We start from the raw sequence: 23,590 nt of genomic DNA, 5'->3' as shown, positions 1-23,590 counted from the left end.
AGAGCCCACCTGAAAATATGGCATAGCCCAAATCTATGGCAGTGCTGCAGGCAGGCCTCTCTAAGGAAACTCCTTGCCCCTTAGGTCTTAAGTTCTGGTAGAGTATGTATCTTCACTGTTTATCTCACAGGAAAGGGAGACGGGCTGGCCCCAGACGTCAAAGGTCACTTCTGTATACAAGTCTAGCTACAAAACTCTTAAAGAATCCCCTACGGAAGAATCACACAGTACACTATAATAAAAATACAGGAACTTGAGTGTCAGACAGACCAAAACAGGTCCTAATCCCAGCTCAGCACTTAACTATGTGACCTTAAACAAGTTATTCAACCTCCCTGACCTATTGTTTCCTCAGCTGTAAAATCTCATGGCATTACTAGGAAGTAAAATGAAATAACATATAAAAAGTACTCGACAACAAAGAGCTGTCAAAGAATAAGAGCTTAAAATATGTTACTGTATTTCATCAAATTAAAAACACCATTAATCTTTATAAAGACTTATCAGTATTTTATATGCCATCACATTGGGAAAAAAATGCTACCAATTAAACTACGATAAGGCAATTGTAAGATGAATCTCAGAGGTGTTAAAACGTAAACAAACAAACAAAAGTCTTAAAATCAAAGAAACAAGGTTTATCCTACACGTGAGAGTATGATTTAAAGACTGTAATTTTAACTAATAAAATCCTAATTAAAGTTACCACTTATCAATCACAAATGCTAAAACACTTAAAGGGATGGACTTAGCAGCAATAAGGAGAAAAAAATAAGACGTAAGGAGATAGAAGATTCCATAAGAATCTTCTTCAATAAGCCAAGGAAACATCTGCCACTGTCACAATTTCTTTCAGGGCAGCTCTGACCAAACACTCAAAATTATAGTTCATGATCTGTTTGGGACACAAACCATATGCTGTTGACTTTGGCTACAGATAGTAACAGTATGTCTTACTATTACACTCTGTTTGCTCAATATGGAAATTAAGTGTAATAGGAATTATGTTTAAATACGAAACTCCTTTTATCAGTATGATACAGACCATTACTTTAATAATAAATTTTAAAATAGCTTTATAGGATTCAAAATAAAGAGTCTCTAAAAACATACCTGTCAACAATTGAGCTCATTTTACTACAGCTTACGGTAAACAACATAACATATTACGTTTTCGTCTTGTGGTAGACATTTGTACTTCTCCTTGGGTGGAAGGAAAAATAAACAGTCATTAGTTTTCAAAAAATGTATTTCTACAAACATAGTAATATTGAGGAACACTGTATGTTATCATAGAGAATTTAAATGTTTTGGTTTGTACCCAAGGCTGAAACATTATTTTCAAGCAAATACCTAGAACCGGGGCAAATGTGAGGCTCCCTTCTAAAAAAAGGAACACAGGGGAAGAAAATTGAGGATTCATTTTCTATTATAAAGCAGTAAAAAAAGGCCACTCTTAATATTTAGTATATAGATTAATTAGAGTATGTAACTGTGAATAGGCTATAATTCAAAAAAAGATACATACATCCTTATGTTCATGCATCAGTATTTACAAGAGTCAAGATATGTAAATAACCTAGATGCCCACTGAGACAGATGAATGGATAAAGAAGATGCTGTGTGTATGTGTATGTGTACAGTGGAATATTACTCAGCCATAAAAAGAATGAAATCTTGCCAATCTTGACAACATGGATGAACATAGAGGGTATCATGCTGGATCAAAGAAGTCAAACAAAGACAAATTCCATATGATTTCACCTATATGTGAAATCTAAAACACAAAACAAAACAGAAACAGAGTCATAATACAAAGAATAAACCTGATAGTTCCAGAGGGGAGGGGAGTGGGAGGATGAGTGAGCTAAGTGAAGGGAAGTAAGGTGTACAAACTGCCAGTTACGAAATCAATAAGCCATGGGAATAAAAAGTACAGCATAGGGAATGTAGTCAATAATACTGTAGTAACATTGTATGGTAACAGATGGTAACTACACTTATCATGGTGAGCATGTATAATGTATACAATTGCTCACTGTTTATACCTGAAACTAATACAACATTGTATGTCAACTATTCTTTAATTTAAAAATCGAATCAACAACAAATATTTGTTAAAAACCTATTTTCTATTAAACAGTAGGCTAAGCTTTAGGAATACAAGAAGAAAACACAAAGTCCCTGTAGGCAAAAATCTGCAATTGAATAGGGAGACAGATACCTAAAGAATAATAAAAAGGATAATGAAGGTATACAGAGAGGAGTCAGAGGAAATAGTCTTGATGACAATGAATTTGTCAGGTAGTCTAGATTGTTACTAAAAATATGGTGCTGAGACCATCAGCAATGGCATCATCTGAGACCCTGTTAGAAGACAGTCCTACTGAATCAGAATCTACATTTTAACATGGTCCCCATGTGATTTGTATGACCATTTGGGTATGAGAAATAATAGACTAGAGGACAAGAGAAGGTAATATGTGAAAGGCTGGAAAGCCACAGGAATGGCAATTTGCAAAGGCACAGGCCTTTATGAGACAAGGGAGCACCCTATTTGAGAGACTAAAGAGGGTTAGCATTTTCTTTAGGGAAAAATCCAGTCATGTTACAACTTCAAGTGTAATTACTAGAGCATAAAATGAGAATAAGAGTGGATAGAAGGGTGAAGGTAAGACAAGTAGAAAAGAGCCTTATTAGGGTGCGCCTGGCTGGTTCAGTCAGTACAGCATGCAGCTCAGTCTCGGGGTAGAGGTTCAAGCCCCACACTGGGTGTAAAGATTACTGAAAAATAAAATGAATGAAGAGAAAAGAAATGAAAGGAAAAGGAAAAAAAAAGAAGAAAAGGAAGAGAAGAGGAAAAAAAAGGGAGAAAAGAGCTTTATTATAAGGAGTCTCCTACCTACATTGAAGGAATTAAGATTTACTACTTTAAAACAGAATCTTAAGCCTAAAATTTGTCATCCTGTATTCTACAGTTTTTATAAAGTGTAAGGCAGGTTTTATTCAAACAAAATACTCATATCCTATAGCTATGAACTAAATACTGAACAACCACCTCAACGCTAATAAAAACCTTAACAGTTTTGAGGCATGAGAATTCTACTTTAACTATTATATCTTTTGTTTAAAATTTAGAAAATACTATAAATTAAGGTGGAACTCTAGGTGAGAACAGATGGAAGTTGTCCTAAGAACATGGGAGTCTGAACTGTTCTGTCACTGTTTTCAAATGTACAGGCACAAAGGAGCGAGGGAATGGTCCTTGCTCAATGACGCTCCAGTGCCCATGTGGTAATGGCTACAGAAGTGAGACTGCAAAGGGCTAAGAGCTCTTGAAAGAAAATGAATGTGGAGTCAGAGGTAAAAATAAGAACTAACACTAGATAAAATATTGGTTTTAAGTGTCTGGGTCAACATCAGCAGATAGAGCGTGGAATTACACAATTTGGGAGTTAGAGGAGACTTTAAAGATGACCCAAGCACAACTCTCTAAGAGACAAACCTATCATCACGGTAATGACAGAGGCTGGTTCTATCACTAGAACAAAAAGAACGATGCAAAGGTAACAGCCAAGTTGGGTGAATTAAAAAAGAACAGTTTCACTTTCAAGTTAAAAGGCCAGATCTGAGCGTTAAGTGGCACCAAGTATATGCTTCTTTAATTATCGAAAGGTAGAAAATATGACAAACTAGGAGAAAAAAAAGACCCCAAGAATTAGGGCCTAGACTATATCAAGGGCCATCATAACTGAACCCAAAATGGTTTAGAAGATACAGGCCGATGCTTTATTAGGCTATTTTACTAATGTCATTAACAATATGCTTTCCAAACATCTATTGTGCTGCTAACTGAATGACATAGACTATGTTTCTCTACCAGTCTAGTCCAAGATCTTTTTTTTTTCCCTTTCTAGACAAGTGACAGGATATATTTAAGGGAAAAGTAAGGGGAAAAGTGAAATGGGCCCAACTAAGTACTCTAGGGCCGACTATGACTTCTTTAAATAGTGCCAAATTAATTTTATCAAAACACAAGGGTAATGGTGGAACAGCCAAAAGGTCTTATTTTAGAACCATCCGAGGCCTCACATTTTCAGTACGAAAAAAACTATCCTGAGTCATACTTTCCAGTCTATGGATTCTAAGGATTCAGCTTTTAAAAATAAGCAATGTCCCTATAGACAGCATGGGGTTCAACTATATAATCTAATACAGACCAAATTTTATTATTAAAAATCTTTTTTCTTGGGGCATCTGGGTGCCTCTGTCAGTTGAGCTTCCAACTTTTGATTGTGGTTCAGGTCATGATCATAAAACATGATTATAAAACATTCAAACTTTGCCAAATACAGAAGCAGATATGTTTTTAATTCAACATGCAACATTAAATATAATTAACAGAAAATCTCAGTGCCTGGAAATCCATCTTTGGAAAAGGATCCCTACGCATAAAATAACACATTCTATATTACAAGTAAACTGTGCAATATCTAATGACATAACACTAGTCTTCTGAATCCCATCTGTTATCACCTCTCAAGGCTTTCCATTCCTACATCATGAACTTGTCTCTTGATAACTGGATTTTTCTGATTATCAACTTAGTATTTTACCTTAAAAACAACAACAACAACAACAACAACCAAAAACCACCCTTGACACACCAACCCCCTTCAGGTACTACCTTTCCTTTTTTGCTCCCTCTCGCAGGAAAATTGCGTGGCAGAGCACAATTGTTGTTCCAACATCTTTAATTCCATTAATTTAATTCCATTTAATTTAATTCCATTCTCTCCCTTCCTTTAAAATGTAGTGTTTATTTTCACCACTGTATACATGTTCAGATCTAAAGTGGCCACAAAGTTTTATAGGAATTATTAAAAAATCAGAAATCCTCTGTCCTATGATCCCCATTTCCCACTTTTCACCACTTTCACCTCTTAAACTATTTCTTCTGGCAGTTAACGCTCCAATATTCTTTATTTTGTGACCTCTTGATTCCTTCTGTTTTAGGGAGGGTACCTACACAGTCCTAATTATTCAAGTTGTCCCAATGTAATTATTTAAAATGTCTCCTTTTGCTCTCAAAGGAGTCTTATTTTTCAGGCATAACCCACTGAATTCCACTAAGAAAAATACGAATTTAGTTTTCTTTGATTCCCCATTCTTACTCCATATATGTGCATATTTGCCCAAATTCCCAGTACCATAACTTTGGCTAGGTGGTTATATTCAGTTAACATTATAATGACTCTATAAAGGCAATTCACAGCTAAGCCATACAGCATAATACAATTGCCTTCCCTTTCTAAATAATTTTCCCTAGAGTTAATCATTGTTTTATTATTGACTTACTTTTCTATAAACTTATCACCAATTTACCCCAAACTCTTCCCTGTCTAAATCCTCTTAATATCTTCAAACACATTACACATTCTACCAATGTAATCTCACACCTATTTATCTTGATACCTTCTGACCTACTCCTGTTGGGACTGGACGTTCCCCATAAACAGCAACCAGCGATCATCTTGGGATCATTATTCACAATCTTCCTGGTGATTTCCTGGGTTTCTATGTAAGGTGCATTTTCTGTTTCTTCTATCTTATGGCTTCATCCCTTTCAGTTTACTTCTTTATTTGTGTTGAGTACCTCCTACAATAACTCCCCAAGAAAGGGGGCATGGCAGATAAGTATTTTTAGATATCCCAAGTCTGAAACTGTCATTAGTCTGTACTTAATCAACAGTTTAGCTCCATAATGAATACTGGATTGGAAGTAAGTTTTCCCTTAGCATTATGAAGGCTCCAATGCTTCTAGTTTCCAGAGTATTCTCAAGAAACCCAAAGCCTTCTGATTACTGATCTTTACAGGTGACCTATTTCTCTTATTCTGGAAGCTCTCTTATGTTTTAAAATTTAACAGTGATATGTCCTATTTTGGACTTATTTCCATAATTTTCATACTATAGGCTCTTTCTACTTGGAAACTTATGTCCTCTAATTCTGGATAGTTTGCTGAATCAGTCTCTATTCTTTATTTTATTCTTTTCTCCTTTTTTGGAATTCCCATTATTTCAACACTGGATATGCTGACAGTTGCTCCAATTTTCTTATTTTTTTCTCTCCCATTTAACTTTGCTTTACTCTCAAAATCTCAGTTTTACTTTTCCACTCTTCCACTGAGTTTTTCATTTCTAATGTAATTGTTTTTCTTTCATGTTTCATGGATTTAGCATCTCCTCTTACCTCTCTGAAACTACTAAACAACAGTTTTGTATTTCAATTTTTACCTGCCTGCCGGCCCCCAACTTGGTATTTTCTTTTGGCATTGTATTTGGCTCTTACATAAGAGGTTTTCCTAAAATGTTTAGTGATCTCTGGCCACCAGCTCATTTAAGGGTGGGGTCTAATAGGATCCCTGAAGCTCTGTATGATAGGGCTTGCTGACTATCAACTTTATTGCAGGGATACCAGGTTGGAATATTTCTTTGGGGAAATTCTTTGAGTCTGTATCTTCAGATCTTTTCTCTTAGGCTGGTTACAATTTCCAGAAAAGAATCTCCTAAACTACTGACTGAAAATTATAAAAATCTGGTAGCCTAAGTTTTTAATCTCTTTACTTTCAATATGGTACTCCCATTCTCAACCATGCTATTTTATCTTTCCTAGAGAATAAATGTTTAGCCTCCTGCTAAGATAGTGATTGGGTAGTTGCCTGGAATTCCAAGGTCAAGAAAAGGAGCTATAAAATATAATCACCTCTTAGACTGGCAACAAATCAGACTGTGTTTAGTCCCATTTTTACTCCTTTGCAGAAGTAAAGCATGCTCTCAATTCCTGACATTTTAGAGATCCTACAGTGCCATAAAGTTTCTCATCATTCTCATAGGTGGCTCAGGATTCTAAGATCCATAAGATAGATATCACACTTCTTTTTGCTTTTCAGCTTCCAAAATTTTGTTCTAATTGTTTTTCCTCCCCTTCTCTTTGTTCTTATGAAGTTATGTCTTTTGTTAAAAAAAATTCTTTAGCTTTAATGGAGTTTCAAGAAGAAATAGAACTTAATTGCATTTTTTGCCATCTTCAACTGGAAATACCCCATTTTCTCTTCATCAATTTTAATCAGGCTTTCACCTTCACACAATCCCACTGAGATTGCTCACTCTTATTAGAGTTGTAAAAGACATTCAGGCTGCCAAATCTAATGGCTGCTTTACTCTACTCTCTATTTTACTTCTTAGTAGCATATGATGTAACTGATCACTTCTGCATTTATTACTTTTCTTTTTTTGCCTTCTGTGACAGAACACTTTCCTAATTTTTCACCCATCTCATTGGCTGTTCCTTCTCCTCTGATTAATACTGGCATGTCCTAAGGCTACATCCTTCCCAGTCTATGTACACTTCCTAGATAATTTCATCCAGACATACTCCTCTAAGTATCTCTCTATGCCAATAAATCCCAAATCCATACCCCTAGACCAGATTCTCAACTTCAGAGTCTTATATCCAACTACCTTTGATATTTCTACAAATTTTACAGGTGCCTAAAATATTATACAGCAAAACAGAACACTTGACTTTCTTACAAAGAAAGCACTTCTTACAAAGCACTTTCTTACAGAGCACTTTTTCTGCAAATTTATAAATCTGTTCCTCTCCCAGTTTTCTTCTCCAACCTAAATTCCATATGCTCTTCCCCTCATTATACTCTAGTCACATTTTTCCTTTCTGTTCCTCAAGTATTCTATGGTCATTTTTGTTTACTGCCTGTAAATCTCCTCTCTCAGATCTTCACAGGGCTGGCACATTCTTGCCCTTCAGATCTTAACTGAAATATTTCTCTTCAATGAGAGCTTTCAAATATTTCATATTTCTATCAATTATGAAAGCAGTCACCAGTCTCTATCACATTATCCATTTTACTCTCTGCACTGAACTACAAATGTTTCATTGGTTTGTCTATTATTTATCCTCCCTCCCTTTAGAATGCAATCCTAATGAGAGCAGGGACAGCTTCTGTCTTGTCCATCACTGGATTCTCAGTATCTAAAGTAGCATCTAAATATAGCTGATACAATAAGCATTTGGAATAAATTAATACAACAGGAAAAATTTTAAAATAAAACATTCCTCAAATTAGTATTTCAAAATACGTATATGGATTCATTTATATATTTTGCCGAAAATAAACTCTAAGATACAACCTTTTCATTACCTTTTGTATGTTTTGGATCTTTGAACTGATTCTTCAGAAAACTATAGGTTCAATATATTCTTCTATATGGCTGACCATCACTCTCAAAATTCTGTTTAAACAACAAAAAAATTTATTAGATGTACTGAACTCATATAGAAGTTTATCATGAAAAGTTTTAAAGTAATTTTTAAACTTAAGTTTAGAACTTAGTCACAAAAGTGTGCGTAACAAATGTTAAACTCTACAAATTGTTTCTAAGAGAAAATAACTTAGAGAATAAATGAAAACAATAACTTAATTCTAGTGTAGAAGTTAAAACATAAATATAAATATAACTACAAAATACATTAATAAGCTACACAATAAAAAGATGTAATTTGTGATACTGATGATAAAATGTAGGAGAGACATGTAAAAGAGAGTTCTGAAGCACCATCAGTTTATTATAGATTGTCAAAATTATGAGACGCTTTGTGTAAAACCTATGGTTAAGCACAAAGAAAACACCTGTAGAAGATACAAAAAAGGAAATGAGAAAGGAATCAAAGCATGTCACAAAACAACAACAACAACAACAACAACAACAACAAATCACCATCACCAACAAGAAAACAACAGGAGGAACAAAGAGACAAAAAACCACAAAACAGTCAAAAACAAATAACAAAATGGACGCAGTAAGTCTTCCCTATCAGTAATTATTTTAAATATAAAAGGACTAAAGTCATCAATCAAAAGACAGAGTAGCTAAATGGATCAGAAAAAGTAAGATCCAACCATTAGCTGTCTACAACAGACTCACTCTAGATTTAAAAAGACATACAGAGGATGAAAGTAAAAGTGAAAAGATATTCTATGCAAATATAACTGAAAGAGAGAAGTGGCCATACTTATATCCAAAAAAGTAAAAAACTGACAAGAGGCAAAAAACAGGACAATATATAATGATAAAAGGGTCAATTCATCAGAAAGACGTAAGAATGGTATATACACCCAACATCAGAACATACCCTAGTATCAAAAAGGATAAAATATCTAGACAGACCCAATGTTCATGCCAGCCATGGCCACAGTCACCAAACTGTGGAAAGAACCAAGATGTCCTTCAACAGACAAATGGATAAAGATGATGTGGTCCATATATACAATCGAATATTATGCCTCCATCAGAAAGGATGAATACCCAACTTCTGTATCAACATGGATGGGACTGGAAGAGACTATGTTGAGTGAAATAAGTCAAGCAGAGAGAGTCAATTATCATATGGTTTCACTTATACATGGAGCCTAAGGAATAACATGGAGGACATTGGGAGATGGAGAGAAGTGAGTTGGGGGAAATGAGAGAGGGAGACAAACCATGAGAGACTGTGGACTCTGAGAAACAAACTGAGGGTTTTGGAGCGGGGGGGAGTGGGGTTGGGTGAACCTGGTGGTAGGTATTAAGGAGGGCATGAATTGCATGGAGCACTGGATGTGGTGCATAAACAATGACTTTTGGAAGACTGAAAAAAATAAAACAAAAGAAAAAAAGAAAACAAATATCTAGACAGAATTTCAACAGGGAAACAGGCAACCTGAATAACATTACAGACCAAATCAACTTGACAGATGTATACAGAACATTCCACCCAACAGCAGCAGAATACACATTCTTCTTCACTGCACATGGAACATTCTCCAGGACATGTCACATACTGGGTCACAAAATAAGTTTTAACAAATTTAAGAAGATTTGGTATGAACCAAGTGTCTTTTCCACCAACAATGGAATGAAACTAGCAATTGATAACAAAAAGGAGAACTGGAAAATTCACAAATGTATGAAAACTAAACAATACACATCCTTAAGCAGTGGATAAAAGAAGAAATTGGAATGAAAGTTAAAAAATACTTGGGAAACAAAAACATAACACATCAAAATTTATGGGATGCAGCAAAAGCAGTACTAACAGGGAAGTTTATAGTGGTAAATACTACATTAAAAAAATGTAAAAAAAAAAAAAAAAGTGCCACCTGGGTGGCACTGTCAGTTAAGTGTCCAACTCTTGGTTTCAGTTCAGGTCATGATCTCAGGGTCATGAAATCAAGCCCTGCAACAGGGCCCATGCTCAGCACAAAGTCTGGTTGAAATTCTCTCTAACCCCTCTGCCCCTTCCCCCAGCCCTGCTCTCTCTCAAAAATAAATAAGTAAATCTCGTAAATAAATAAAACAGAATCCAGTAAGGAAGGAAGGAAGGAAGGGAGAGAAATCTCAAAAACGAACCCTAACTTTATACCTCAAGGAACCAGAAAAAGAACAAACAAACCCAAAGTTAGCAGAAGGAAGGAAATAATAAAGACTAAAGAAGACTAAACAAAACAGGATAAACAATAGGAAAAAAAAAATGAAAAAAAAAAAGAGTTTTTAGAAAAGATCAACAAAATTGAGAAACCTTTAAGCAGACTAAGAAAAAGAAGAGAAAATTCAAATCAGAAGTGAAAGATGCAGTGCTAAAACTGACTTTGTATGAAATACAAAGATTCATAAAAGACTACTTATATGAACAATTAGATACCAATTAGATAAACCAGAAGAAAGAGATAAATTCCTAGAAATGCACAACCTACCAAGACTGAGTCATGAAGAAGGAGAAAATCTGAACACAACTATGTAACTACTAAGGATACCTAATCAGTAATCAAAAACCTCTCAACAAAGAAAAGCCCAGCACCAAAAAATTCAATGGAGAATTCTACCAAACACCTCAAGAAGAATTAATTAACATCAATCTTTCCCAAACTCTTCCAAAAAATTAAAGAGGGAACACATCCAAACTGATTGTATGAAGCCAACATCACCTTGACACCAAAGCCAGTCAGTCAGACTCTACAAGAAAAGTACAGTGTCAACATCCTTAATAGGTGCAAAAATCCTCAACGAATACTAACAAACCAAATCCAAGAGCATATTAAAAGGGTAACATCCACGACCAACTGGGATTTATCCCTGGAGTGCAAACATGTTTCAATCAATATCAGTACAAATCAATATCAATACCAATCAAAATCAATATGATACAGCAAATCAACAAAACAAAGCATAAAAATGACATGATTATGTCAATGCAGAATAAGCATCTGACATAATTCAACACTCTTTCATGACAAAAACACACAATAAACTAGGAATATAAATTTTCTCAAAATAACAAAGGTCATAAATAAAAATCCACAGCTTACATCAGATCAACAGTGAAAAACTAAAAGCTTTCCCTTTAAGATGAGGAACAAGGCAAGGATGCTTACTCTTACCACTTGTATTCAACATTGTACTGGAAATTCTAGCTAGAGTAATCAGGTAAGAAAAAAAAGGCTTACACGAATCAGAAAGTATGAAGTAAAATTATCCCTGTTCACAGATTACATGACCTTATATGTAGAAGACCCCAAAGATTCCAAACAAAACAAAACAAAACAAAAAAAAAACCATTAGAACTAACAAATGCCAAAGTTGTAGACACAAAATCAACACATCAAAATCAAATGCACTTTTTATACACGAACAACAAACAATCTTAATGGGAAATTTTTTAAAAATGTCATTTACAATAGCATCAAAAAGAATAAAATAATTAGTAACAAACCTAACCCAAAAGGCAAAAGACTTGTACACTGAAAACTACCAAAAAAAGCTGAAAGAAATAAGACACAAATAAATGGAGGGACATTTACAGTGGACATACAGAGGATGTTTATGGAAGATTTAGTATCATCAAAATTGTCCATATCACCCAATGTCATCTACGGATTCAATGTAATCTCTATCAAAATCCCAAAGGCATTCTTTGTAGAAACTGGAAAAAAAAAATCCTAAAATTCATATGGAACAACAAAGACCTCAACTAGTCAAAAACAATCCTGAGGAAAAGAACAAAGCTGAAGGCCCCACACTTCCTAACCTGTAAAGGTATTACAAAGCTACAGTAATCAAATGGTATGGAAATGGCATAAAGACAAACACATAGACCAGTGGTAAAAAACAGAGAGCCTAGAAATAAACCTTGGTATATATGGTCAAATGATCTTCAACAAGTGTGCCAAGACTACATAATCAGAAAGCACAGTGTCTTCAATAAACGACGCTGGGAAAACAGTATATCCACATGCAAAAGACTGAAACGGGATGGACCCTACCTTACGCCACACACAAAAGCCAAATCAGTATGGATGAAAGACTTAAATGTTAAGACTTGAAACTATAAAACTCCTAGAGGAAAACAAAAGAGAAAGTTTTAGGACACTGGATTTGGAATGATATCTTGGATATGACACCAAAAACAAAGGAAACAAAAGCAAAAACTGACAAGTGAGACTCATTCAAGTCAAATAACTTAATAATTCCTGCAAGTGAGGTCTACTACCAACAAATTCCCTCAATTTGTTTGAGAAAGTCTTTATTTCTTCTTCATTTTTCAAAAATAATTTCACAGGAGGGGTGCCTGGGTGGCTCAATGGGTTAAAGCCTCTGCCTTCGGCTTGGGTCATGATCGAGCCCCACATCGGGCTCTCTGCTCGGCAGGGAGCCTGCTTCCTCCTCTCTCTCTACTTGTGATCTCTATCCGTCAAAAAAATAAATAAAATATTTTTAAAAAAATGATAATTTCACAGAAAAAAACAATTCTAGGTTAGTGAGTTTTTCTCTCGATACTTTAAATATTTTGCTCTATTTCCTTCTTGCACAGTTTCTGAGAGGAAGTCAAATGTAATTCTTTGTTCTTCTGCAGGTAAGCTGTTTTTTTCTCTAGCATCTTTCAGGATTTTTTTCTTCCGATAGGATTTTCTATAGTTTGAAAATGATACACCTAGGCGTTGTTTTAGGGGATACTTATCCTTCCTGGTGGTCTCCAAACTTCCTGGATCTGTGATTTGGGGACTAACATTAACTTGGGGAAATTCTCAGTCATTACAATTTCAAAACTTCCCTCTTTCTCCTGCTATTCCCACTACACGTTACTTTTGTAGTTGTCCCACAGTCCCTGGATATTCTGTTCTTTTCAGTCTTGTCCTCTTTTCTTTTCTAAGATTTTATTTATTTATTTAACACAGAGAGAGAGAGAGAGAGAGAGAGAGAGAGAGAGAGAGAGAGAACAAGCAGGGGGAGCAGCAGAGGCAGAGGGAGAAGCAGGCTTCCCACTGAGTAGGGAGCCCGATGTTGGACTCGATCTTAGGACCCAGGGATCATAACCTGAGCCAAAGGCAGCCACTTAACTGACTGAGCCACCCAGTACCCGCTTTTCATTTTTGAAGATTCTACTAAGATATCCTCCAGCTCAGAAATTCTTCACTCATGTCTCCAGTCTAATAAGCCCTCCAAAGGTATTCTTCATTTCTGGTACAGTGTTTAACTCCTTATCTACCTTTTCTCTTAGGATTTCCATCTCTCCACTTACACTGCCCACCTGTTCTTGCACACTGACTATTTTATCTATTAGATCCCTGAGCACATTAATTATAGTCACTTTAAATTCCTGATCTGGTAACTCCAACACCCTTGTGCCATGTCTGGTTCCGATATTCACTCTGTCCCTTCAAATTGCGTTTTCTGTCTTTTGGTATGCCTTATAATGTTTTCTTAATTGCTGGATATGATGCACTAGGTAAGAGGAACTGCTATAAACAGGCCATTAGTAATGTGGTGGTGGGGCATTGGGGGAGGGGAAGCATTCGATAGTCCATGATTAGGTCTCAGTCTTTTAGTAAGCTTGGACTGTGAACTTCATCCGTGTTTGTCAGGCTTTTTTCTCCCTCCTTAAATTAACATGGTTAGAGTAGGCAGGCATTTGATATTTTCCTTCCTCCAAATCAGTTAGACTTCCATTAACTAGTTTCCATTAACCAGAGTGAGTCTTGTTAAGAAAAGAGGGTGCTGGTATATTTCAAAATGGTTCTTTTTTCCCCACTCCTGCTGGAAGCAAGAGGAGATTTTTCTGATATTCACTATGGGAACCTGGTTGAGCTCTTAAGAGGTAAATCTCACAATACTGCTAAGGCCCCCCTGTGACTAGGTCCCTTTGGAGTTTTTAATTGTCAAAGTTATCCAGAGTAAGCCTCCAGCAAATTGTCAATTACAATTACCAGAATTACAGTTCCAGTTCTGTACTGGTTTCTGAGATGGTTTCAGCTCCTAAGTCTCTGTTCTAGGAAGTTATGACCTCCTATATTTGCCTGTCTGACTCTAATCTTGGGGAGATTGCTCTGTAATCAAGTTTTCCCTGTGCCCCCCCCCACCTTTATGCATCCAAGAATTGTTTTTTTAGACCATTCAGCTTTTTGGGACAAAGTGGTGACTTTGTATTTGTTTTCTTTTTTCCACTATAATAATTTTCTTAAACCTAAAAGTGTCACTTTAATAATATAATTTTAATGTTTATATCACAAATGTATTTTTACCTAGGAACTTTAAAATAAAAAAATTTATGAGAGACTCAATTTTTTTTCAATTAGAATTTTTATTACGTAAAAAATTACAGAAAAATAAAGGTACCCAAGATTAGATTAAGGCTGTCAATTACTCATTTTAAGTCAGTAAGTATTTAAGGATCAACAGAAGTTCAAACTCTATGTTAGAGATTATAGGTACTTTATAAATTGAAGTAACTAATTAACAACAAGGAATTTCTTGGGCCTTTTCCTGTAATAGACCATGGTACAAATTAATGACATGATCTAATGCTTTATAACACCAACTGTACAGAGGCTGCCACAGTATTTACTATTTAATAGTTTTTCTGTGAATTAGTTCTCAATAGTTCAAATGCTTGCTTTAAAAACACCGATGAACATACAGGAATTATTTTCACTGAAATCTCTGCATCAGCTAATATAAAAAAAGGTCATGACCCAACAGTGACTGATAATCATCTTTACACAATATTTATTAAAGAGTCAACTATTCACATGGCTGGTTCATATTTGGTTTCTCCCACTGTCTTCCTACTTTGTGTGTGTGTGCGTGCATACTTTAGTTTTCATTTTCGCCTTCAAGAAGGAAAATTAGGGTGAATTTTACTCAAATTTTTTGGTGCTGAAAACTTAAGGAACCTGTCAATTTCAGTTATCAATGTTCTTTCACGGACAAGGAAAATTAGGAATTACTGTGTTCTCACTATTTTTCATTGTAAAAGTGGAGTATCATCATAACATTCTCATTGACAATAGTCTTCTAAATCATGAATTCCTTCAAAATAGGAGTAATAATTTATTCATCTATTACGAGGAACCTGTCGGAGTATTTGACAAATACTAATACTCAACAGGCACTGGTGAGTAACTCAATTAACTGAGACCAATTCAACCTTCCCACAAAATTAGTACAAAACTTTACACTCAAGTTTGCTTCTGACCCACTCAATGCCCATTCTAAATTTTTTTAGGATTTTATTTATTTGACAGAGAATGAGAGAGAGAGAGCATGAGAGAAGGGAGAGTCAGCGGGAGAAGCAGACTCCCCACTGAGCAGGGAGCCTGATGCCAAAAGTGGATCCCACGACTCCAGGATTATGACCTGAACCAAAGGCAGTGGCCCAACCAACTGAGCCACCCAGGTACCCCATTCTAAATTTTTTAAGATAAAGAATATAATTGTATATGAAATATAACAGCAACAAAAGGATATTTTTTATAGGAAAAGACTGATATATTTTTGAGAAAAGGGGATTTTTTTTTTTGGATAATGAAACATTATCCTGGAAAACTGAAGGAATCAAAAATAAATCAAAAAATTTCAGTTTAAAAATAAACTGAAGGAATAAAAAAATAAATCAAAAATAAAAACTGGTGCTCAAAAGCACCAGAGCAAAAGGACTGAGTTCCTAAAATGTGCATGCAACAAAATTCAGAAGCCAGATCCCTAAGTCCTAGTTGGTTTTAAGTACTCTGGGATAGTGCTCCCCAGTCAGAATTAAAGCAGCTAATAAAGAGCATGCTGGAGGAGTCCGTATAAAATTTAAGATCTTCGGAATTTAGAAAGGAATGGATGGAAATCTCTGGAAAATAACTTACCCAAACTAAGCTTCAAAACTCTTAGCTAAAAGGGTTCTTGTGAAAAATAGAAGATATAATGCTGAGGGATACCTATTTTTGTTAACAAAATAAAGACAAATGGTAACTCCCCTTGGGGGGAAAAAAAAAAACAGAAGGCTTAAACATTTGCAGCATGACAAAGGGTTAATATCTTTACCACATAAGGATATTTAGAAGTTACTCAGAAAAATGTTAAAATCCATCCCCCCCACCCCTGGCCCTAGGTTTTCAGTGGATTCACCAAAGCAGCTTTACCCAATCTGGGCCCCAGAATCATCTTAGAAGCCCAGTGAAGAGAATCCCCAGGAAGGCTCAGCTGCCTCTCAAACTATCTCCAAAGTATTAATAAAGAACCGTAGTAAATTGACTCAACCCTAGGATCCAACTCCTTTCCCCTCTATGAGAATATCCACCCCAACGGGAGGACAGAAAGAAGAAACCACAGGGGCTCACTGACCGCATCCGCAGCAGCAGGAGGAGGGGCAGAGAAGGACCCTGTTAATAGCTCCGAAGAAAGGATGGAAGGATGATGTGACTGATCGAATACCAGCGCTACCACAACCAGCAGTGCACACTTCAAAAAGATCTAAGCAGAAGGAAACTGAGGCTGAATCAGAAGAGTGGAAAGATTTAGAAATAGCCGTCATTGTTGCCTGTATCATAAAGATCTTCCTGAGGACACCAGCATGGAGAATAATTATGACACAGAGCCCATGTAAACATAAACTTTATCCTTGTACCGTCCCTTCTTGCCAGCAATTTTAGGATCATCATGTAGTGACTTGGGAAAGCTGCTCTACGTTAGGGCAAACTGTATAATATTTTAATAATCTATGGTATAGGCTCTGTCTTTTTTTTTTTTTAATCTTTTCTACCTTAATACCAGTAATTTGGGAGGAATCCTATCGTTTACATTTGAATGACCTCAATATACTTCCATGTTTTGATTTGACCTAAGGAAGCACTAACAGGTTTCAAATGTGGCCCCTGTGTTTGATAAGCCTGAAGTTATTAAGATAAAACCTAACATCAAAAATTGGAAGCTAAGTAACTTGTGCAAAAGAAATACACAGAAAACTTTGGGTGGTTTGGTTAGAGCGTAATTGGCAGGGTGCATAGGCCAAATTTTCTGGTTTTCAAAAACTGAACTGTAATAAAATTTTTTGGTGCTATTTAAATTTTCAGTAGCAACTGTGTAGAGGTTATTATTAAAACTGAGACTTATTTGAAAAAAGTAAAACAAGTTTTGCACAGTGGCAGTATCGTAGCCAATGAGGTTTATCTGAGGCACGATTATTGCTAATTTAAAAAGTAAAACAAAGTAAAATAAAATCCAACCCTCCAAAATGAGCAAAAAGTGTAACTAAATGAGGCACAAAGAAAATACATGGCTAATAAATGTAAAATTATTCCTGGCTAGAAATCAAAGAAACTTAAAATAAAAACTTGTTATAAATATCAGTGACTCCTTAAAAATTATACTTCACATATTTATCATTCAGCAAATATTTACTGAGCACCAATACAAGTGTCCAACACTATGTTATGGTAGTTTTAAAATGGCAAAACAGACATAGCAACTGCATTTGAGGCACTTCCCAGAGGCATGCACAAAATGCTCTGTGAATACATACGAGGGACACAAAGGCTGAGGAAGCCTGCTGGAAGAAGTAATCCCTAAATTGGGATCTGAAGGATGAATAAAATTCACCAGGCCGAGAGACAGAGAACTGTGATGCCATAAGAACAGTAAATGCAAAGGTCTGGAGACATAAGTAATAACTATAATTTTAGGGTACTATAAGTAGTTCAGTATGATTAGAGCAAAAACCTAGGGACAGGGTGGGGTAAAAACTGGGGGTAAGAGATAAGAATGATGAGGTCTGTATGTAACGAAAGGTCACATGAAGTTTAAAAGAAAAAAAATCATCTGCCCCTCAATGGCAACATGAAAACACTGAAGTAACTTTAAGCAGGGAAGTGAAATTAATAGATTTGTTCTTTTAAAGTATCATTCTGGCTATAATACAGAGAATGAAATGAAAAAGGCAAGACTAGAGTTAGGGAGACTAAGAGAAGTAGGTTATTATAATAGTTTAGGCAAAATAATGAGGCAGGGGTCATATAAATAAAAGAATTTCAATAAATGGGGCACCTGAATGGGTCAGTCAGTTAGCGTCTGACTTCAACTCAGACCATGATTTCAGTGTCCTAGAACTGAGCCCTTCATCAGGCTCCTCACTCACTGGGGAGTCTACTTGTCTGTCTCCCTCTGCCCCAGCCCCCACTTGCACACACTCGCTCTCGCTGTCTCAAATAAATAATTAAATCTTTAAAACAAACAAAAAAAAGAATTTTAATAAATATACTAAGATGACTACACAGAACCTGGTGATTAATAATCACAAGTGCGGTTCAGGAAGCAGCTGAGAAAATCATCCAAATTTTGGCTTGGACATATCTATGGGTTGGATAGGAAACATAGGAAGAATAAGCTGGAGGAAAACGAGAACTAATGACACTGAAAGCAGTGGCTACTATTTATTGAACACTTACTGTGTGCCCAGCATTCCTCAGTCTTCTCTCATTTAATACTCTTAATAATCATATGAGGTAAACTCTATTATTAGCTCCATTTTACTGATGAGGAAGCTAAAAAACAAAGACTACTGGTAAACTAAGCAATAAAGCTAAGGTATGAATGTAGATAGTTCAGCTTGAACTATGCTCTTAATCACTATGTTACAGATACCTCACATATATTTCAGATGATGGATTCAGTTTTATACATGTCGTGTTTGAGATATCTAAGGGATATGCAAGAGGAAAAACATCCAGTGGACGGTTAGAAGTGAGCTTGGCATTCAAGATAGAACTGGATGAAGATGTAAATCGGGAACCATCAAAATAAATATGTAAATTAAAGACAATGATGGGATATTCTAAGAAAAACATATAAGAAAGTCTAAGGCTGACACTTGATAAAAAATTCCTATTTCAGAAACCAGAAGATTAATAAAATGGGAAGGAGGCAGAGCAAGGAACTTAAAGAAATGAGCTCTGCCTATACTTTGAAAACTATAAAACATTAATGAAAAAAACTGAAGACAACACAAACAGAGTGATATTCCATGACCATGGATTGGAAGAATTAACATTGTTAAAATATCCATACTACCCCTATACTGAATCCACAGATTCAGTTTAATACCCATCAAAATATCAGTGGTATTTTTCACAGAATTAGAACAAATGATACCAACATTTGTATGGAACCACAAAAGACTCCAAATAGCCAGAGCAATCTTGAGAAAAGAACAAAGCTGGAATATCATTATCAGAGATTTCAAGATATACAATAAAGCTATAGTTATCCAAACAATATGATACCAGCACAAAGATGGACAGAGATCAATGGAACAGAATGGAGAACACAGAAAAAAAAAAAACAAAAACCCATGCAAATATGGTTAATTAATCTACAACAAAGGAGGAGAGAATATAGACAGTGTCTTCAACAGATGGTACTGGGAAATGGAATATTACTCAGCCATAAGAAAGATGTTATCTGTGACAATATGGATGGACCAAGAGGGCATTAACCTAAGTGAAATAAGCAGACAAATACCATATGATTTCACTTACATATATGGAAGCTTAAAAAACTAATGAACAAATAAAAAAAAACAGAAACAGACCCATAAAAACAAAGAACAAACTGGTAATTGCCAGAGGTAGAGGTGCCCATCAAAGGATGGGCAAAATAGGGGAAGGGGAGTAGGAGATACAGGCTTCCAGTTACAAAATGAATTTAAGTCATGGATATAAAAGGCATAGCACAGAGAATATAGTCAATGGTGTTGTTACAGCGCTGTATGGTGACAAATGGTAGTTACTCTTTTGGTGAGCACAGCATAATGTATAGAACTGTCCATCACGATGCTGTACACCTGAAATTCATGTAACCCAGTGTGTAAACTATACTTCAATAAAACAAAATGTTTAAGTAATTTAAATAAGAATCAGAGGCGCCTGGGTGGCTCAGTGGGTTAAGGCTCTGCCTTTGGCTCAGGTCATGATCCCAGGGTCCTGGGATCGAGCCGCGAATTAGGCTCTCTGCTCAGCGAGGAGCCTGTTTCCCCCCTCTCTCTCTGCCTGCCTCTCTGCCTACTTGTGATCTCTGTCAAATAAATAAATAAATAATCTTTAATTTAAATAAGAATCAAACAAATAAAAAAAGAAATGGGCTCTGAAAACAGATTTCTTGGGTATGTATTATAGCTCAGTCCCTTTATTAGCTGTGGGTCTCAGACTAGTCAGTTCATCTCTACGCATCATTTTTTTTTTCATTTTTAAAATGGAGATATGACAGTAGGTACATGCCATTGTTCTGAGGATTAAATATGTTCCATGTTTGGGACAGCACACAGAAAACAGCAAATGAATTTTACTTTTTTAAATTTTTTTTTAAATTTCTTTTCAGCGTTCCAGAATTCATTGTTTATGCACCACACCCAGTACACCATGCAATACATGCCCTCCATAATACCCACCACCAGACTCACCCAACATCCCACCCCACTCCCCTCCAAAACCCTCAGTTTGTTTCTCAGAGTTGGGGGAAATTGGATGGGGAGACGAACCATGAGACTGTGGACTCTGAGCAAATGAATTTTAAATATGATTAGTGCTAATATTATCAATTAGATGAGACGGCAAAGGATCAAAGAGACAGAAGAAAGCCAAGAAGGATTAGCTGTCCCTAAAATTAAAGGAAAAGAGTGCTTTTAGAAGTTGACAATATTACAGTGCAGACAAGACAATGACTCTAAAATGTCCACTGTATTTAATAACAAAAGAATTTGATACCTTTGGTGAAGGAGATACGAAACAGACACTGAGCACTGCTTTAAGAGAGTAAACTGGAAACCCCTTCCTTAAAGTTTGGTGAGAAAAAGTTTAGAGAAATGTATCAATAGCTTGAAAATATTTATACCCTTTGACCCAGTAATTTTACTTTGAGAAAAAAGGGAACAATCAGAGGTGTAGCCAAATTCTGTATTCACTGCACTACTGTGCAAAATCTAACTGTGTAAAGTTAGAAAGAATTTAAGCATCTAATAGCAGTAACAGTGGCACCAAGATATATCAAATATAAATCGAAATAAGCCAAAAGTAAAACTGTAGTTAAGTAGCTTATGAATTTTTAATTTTCTTCTTTAGTGCATTCTAAAATTTGTTGCATGAGCATGCACGATTATTATAATCAAAAAAACTGAAGTGCTGCCTTTTCCTTTTTAATTGTCCAATATTAGAGCCCTGATACTTCAGGAACATAAATTACATGTTTATCCATTCCAGAAAACAAAGTATGAGGAACAAAATAACATGTTATTGTTAAAAAATAAGAGCAACAGAGGCTATCTTCCTATGTACTGTTCCCATAGTTTAAAGAAAAAACTTTTAATTTTACCTAATTATCAATAATCTTTAAATTATTAATTTAAAATGATTAACTCAGGAACTTGGGTTTAAGAAATGGAAACTACAATAGATCTTTTTCTAACCTAATAACCTACTGACCCACTGACCTACTTTGGAATTTAGGTCAGTTAAATCTGATATCCTAGATTATTTCTGGAGCTGATGGATCTACTAACATTAATTAAAAGTAGTGCTGAAACTTAACTGACTGGTATAATACAAAATCCAAGCAGAAATCATCACTATGTTTATCATGATTTATGAAAAACTCTAACTTGCTTCTGCAGATCACTCAATGTTTGTATTATAACTGAAAAGATAATTATTCCTAAGAGAACAATTTTAACTTGTGAAGATTCAAATACTTTTTAAATTAATTGTTTAACATATGAGTAAAGATGAAATTAAATAGTTCTTAACTTACTCAATACTAAATGGGAACATTAGCCTACCCCTATGTACAATGGATATAAAATATTAGCAAGATGAAAAACATTCTTACCTCTCTATATAGGAGTTTCTGAAACTAACTGAAATGGAGAACTGACAGTAAGAACAAGAAACACACCCCAAACCAAACTTGAACTATGAACCAGATGAAATTCTGGCTCCAAACAAAAAACAAACAGCCAGAACTATTGTCTTTCAAAGGTCTAAATGTGAAGAATTTTGAAGCTTCATTACATAAAGAAATATTAAAAAACGAGTACAACGTTCTTAGTAGGACACAAAAGAGTATTCCAATGATTCAATTAATGTATTTCTTCAAATAATGCCTGAGATCCCTACTCATGTAGTAGACTATTCTGGTCCACAGAATATTAGGAGCATCTTATTCCTTTTTCAGAGAGAAGACTGAGGGCTGAGCCTGTCCCCAGCCTCCACTGAGTCCCACAGAAGATCTGAAGGTACAGAACTGAAGCCGGACTCTGAGTGAATTACACAGGAACCAGGTACCACAACCCTGAAGCTACACTCCACAGCCCTCCTGCCCCCACACCAGGACTCTTTACTAGGCTCAGCAGGAAGATAGAGGGAACCCTGTGGTTGACAAAATATGGCGCCACTAAAATGATCATTCATGCCCTAATCTCTAGAGTCTGTAAAATGTCACTTTACATGGCAAAAAAGGACTTGGCAGATGTGATTAAGGTTAAAGATCTTGAGATGGGGAGATGATCCTGAATTATCTGTGGGTGTAGTGCGATCATGTGAGTCTTTAAAAGAAGAGGATCTTTCAGATACATGCACCCTTATGTTTACAGCAGCATTATTTACAATAGCCAAATTATGGAAGCAGCCCAAGTGTCTATTCAAAGATGAAGCGATAAAGAAAATGTAGTGTGTGTGTGTGTGTGTGTGTGTGTGTGTGTGTGTATGTATAGGGGTACACACACACACTGGAGTATCATTCAGCCATAAAAAAGGATGAAATCTTACCATTTACAACAACATGGATGGAGCTATAAAGTATAATGCTAAATCAGAGAAAGACAAATGTCGTATGACTTCATATACCGTAATGCCATATGACTTCACTCATATGTGGAAACAAAACAAATGAGCAAAGGGAAAAAGAGAGGGAGAGAGGGGGAGAGGGAGGGAGGGAAAAGAGACAGACAAGCAAGAAACAGACCCTTAACTCTAGAGAACAAACTGATGGTTCAGAGGGGAGATGCGGTGGGATGGGTGAAATGGGCAAAGGGGATTAAGGAGTGCACTTGTGATGATGAGCACAGGGTGTTGTGTGGAAGTCTTTAATCACTCTACTGTACACCCAAAACTAATATAACACTGCATGTTAACAACTGGAAATAAAAATGAAAAAATGAAAAA

General features: G+C 35.7%; 1 protein-coding gene and 1 pseudogene across 5 annotated transcripts in view; one reads left to right on the top strand and one right to left on the bottom strand.

Annotated features, from left to right (window-relative positions):
• The window catches only part of CLOCK (clock circadian regulator), a 129,615-nt gene that overhangs the window by 66,958 nt on the left and 39,067 nt on the right, over positions 1-23,590 (bottom strand). For all 5 annotated transcript variants that reach the window (XM_032851331.1, XM_032851313.1, XM_032851349.1 and 2 more), the window contains 2 exons: positions 8,225-8,315; positions 1,114-1,203 (listed from right to left, as the gene is read on the bottom strand). In XM_032851331.1, coding sequence (XP_032707222.1) covers positions 1,114-1,160 — 47 coding nt within the window. In that variant the 5' untranslated portion in view covers positions 1,161-1,203; positions 8,225-8,315. The remainder of the gene's footprint in view (positions 1-1,113; positions 1,204-8,224; positions 8,316-23,590) is intronic.
• LOC116871500 lies at positions 17,513-17,600 on the top strand (annotated as a pseudogene).

This window comes from Lontra canadensis, unplaced genomic scaffold, assembly GCF_010015895.1.
Source record: "Lontra canadensis isolate GAN:19392208 unplaced genomic scaffold, GSC_riverotter_1.0 scaffold1, whole genome shotgun sequence".
Classification (NCBI taxonomy): Eukaryota; Metazoa; Chordata; class Mammalia; order Carnivora; family Mustelidae; genus Lontra; species Lontra canadensis.
This window is presented reverse-complemented; position numbering and strand designations above follow the sequence as displayed.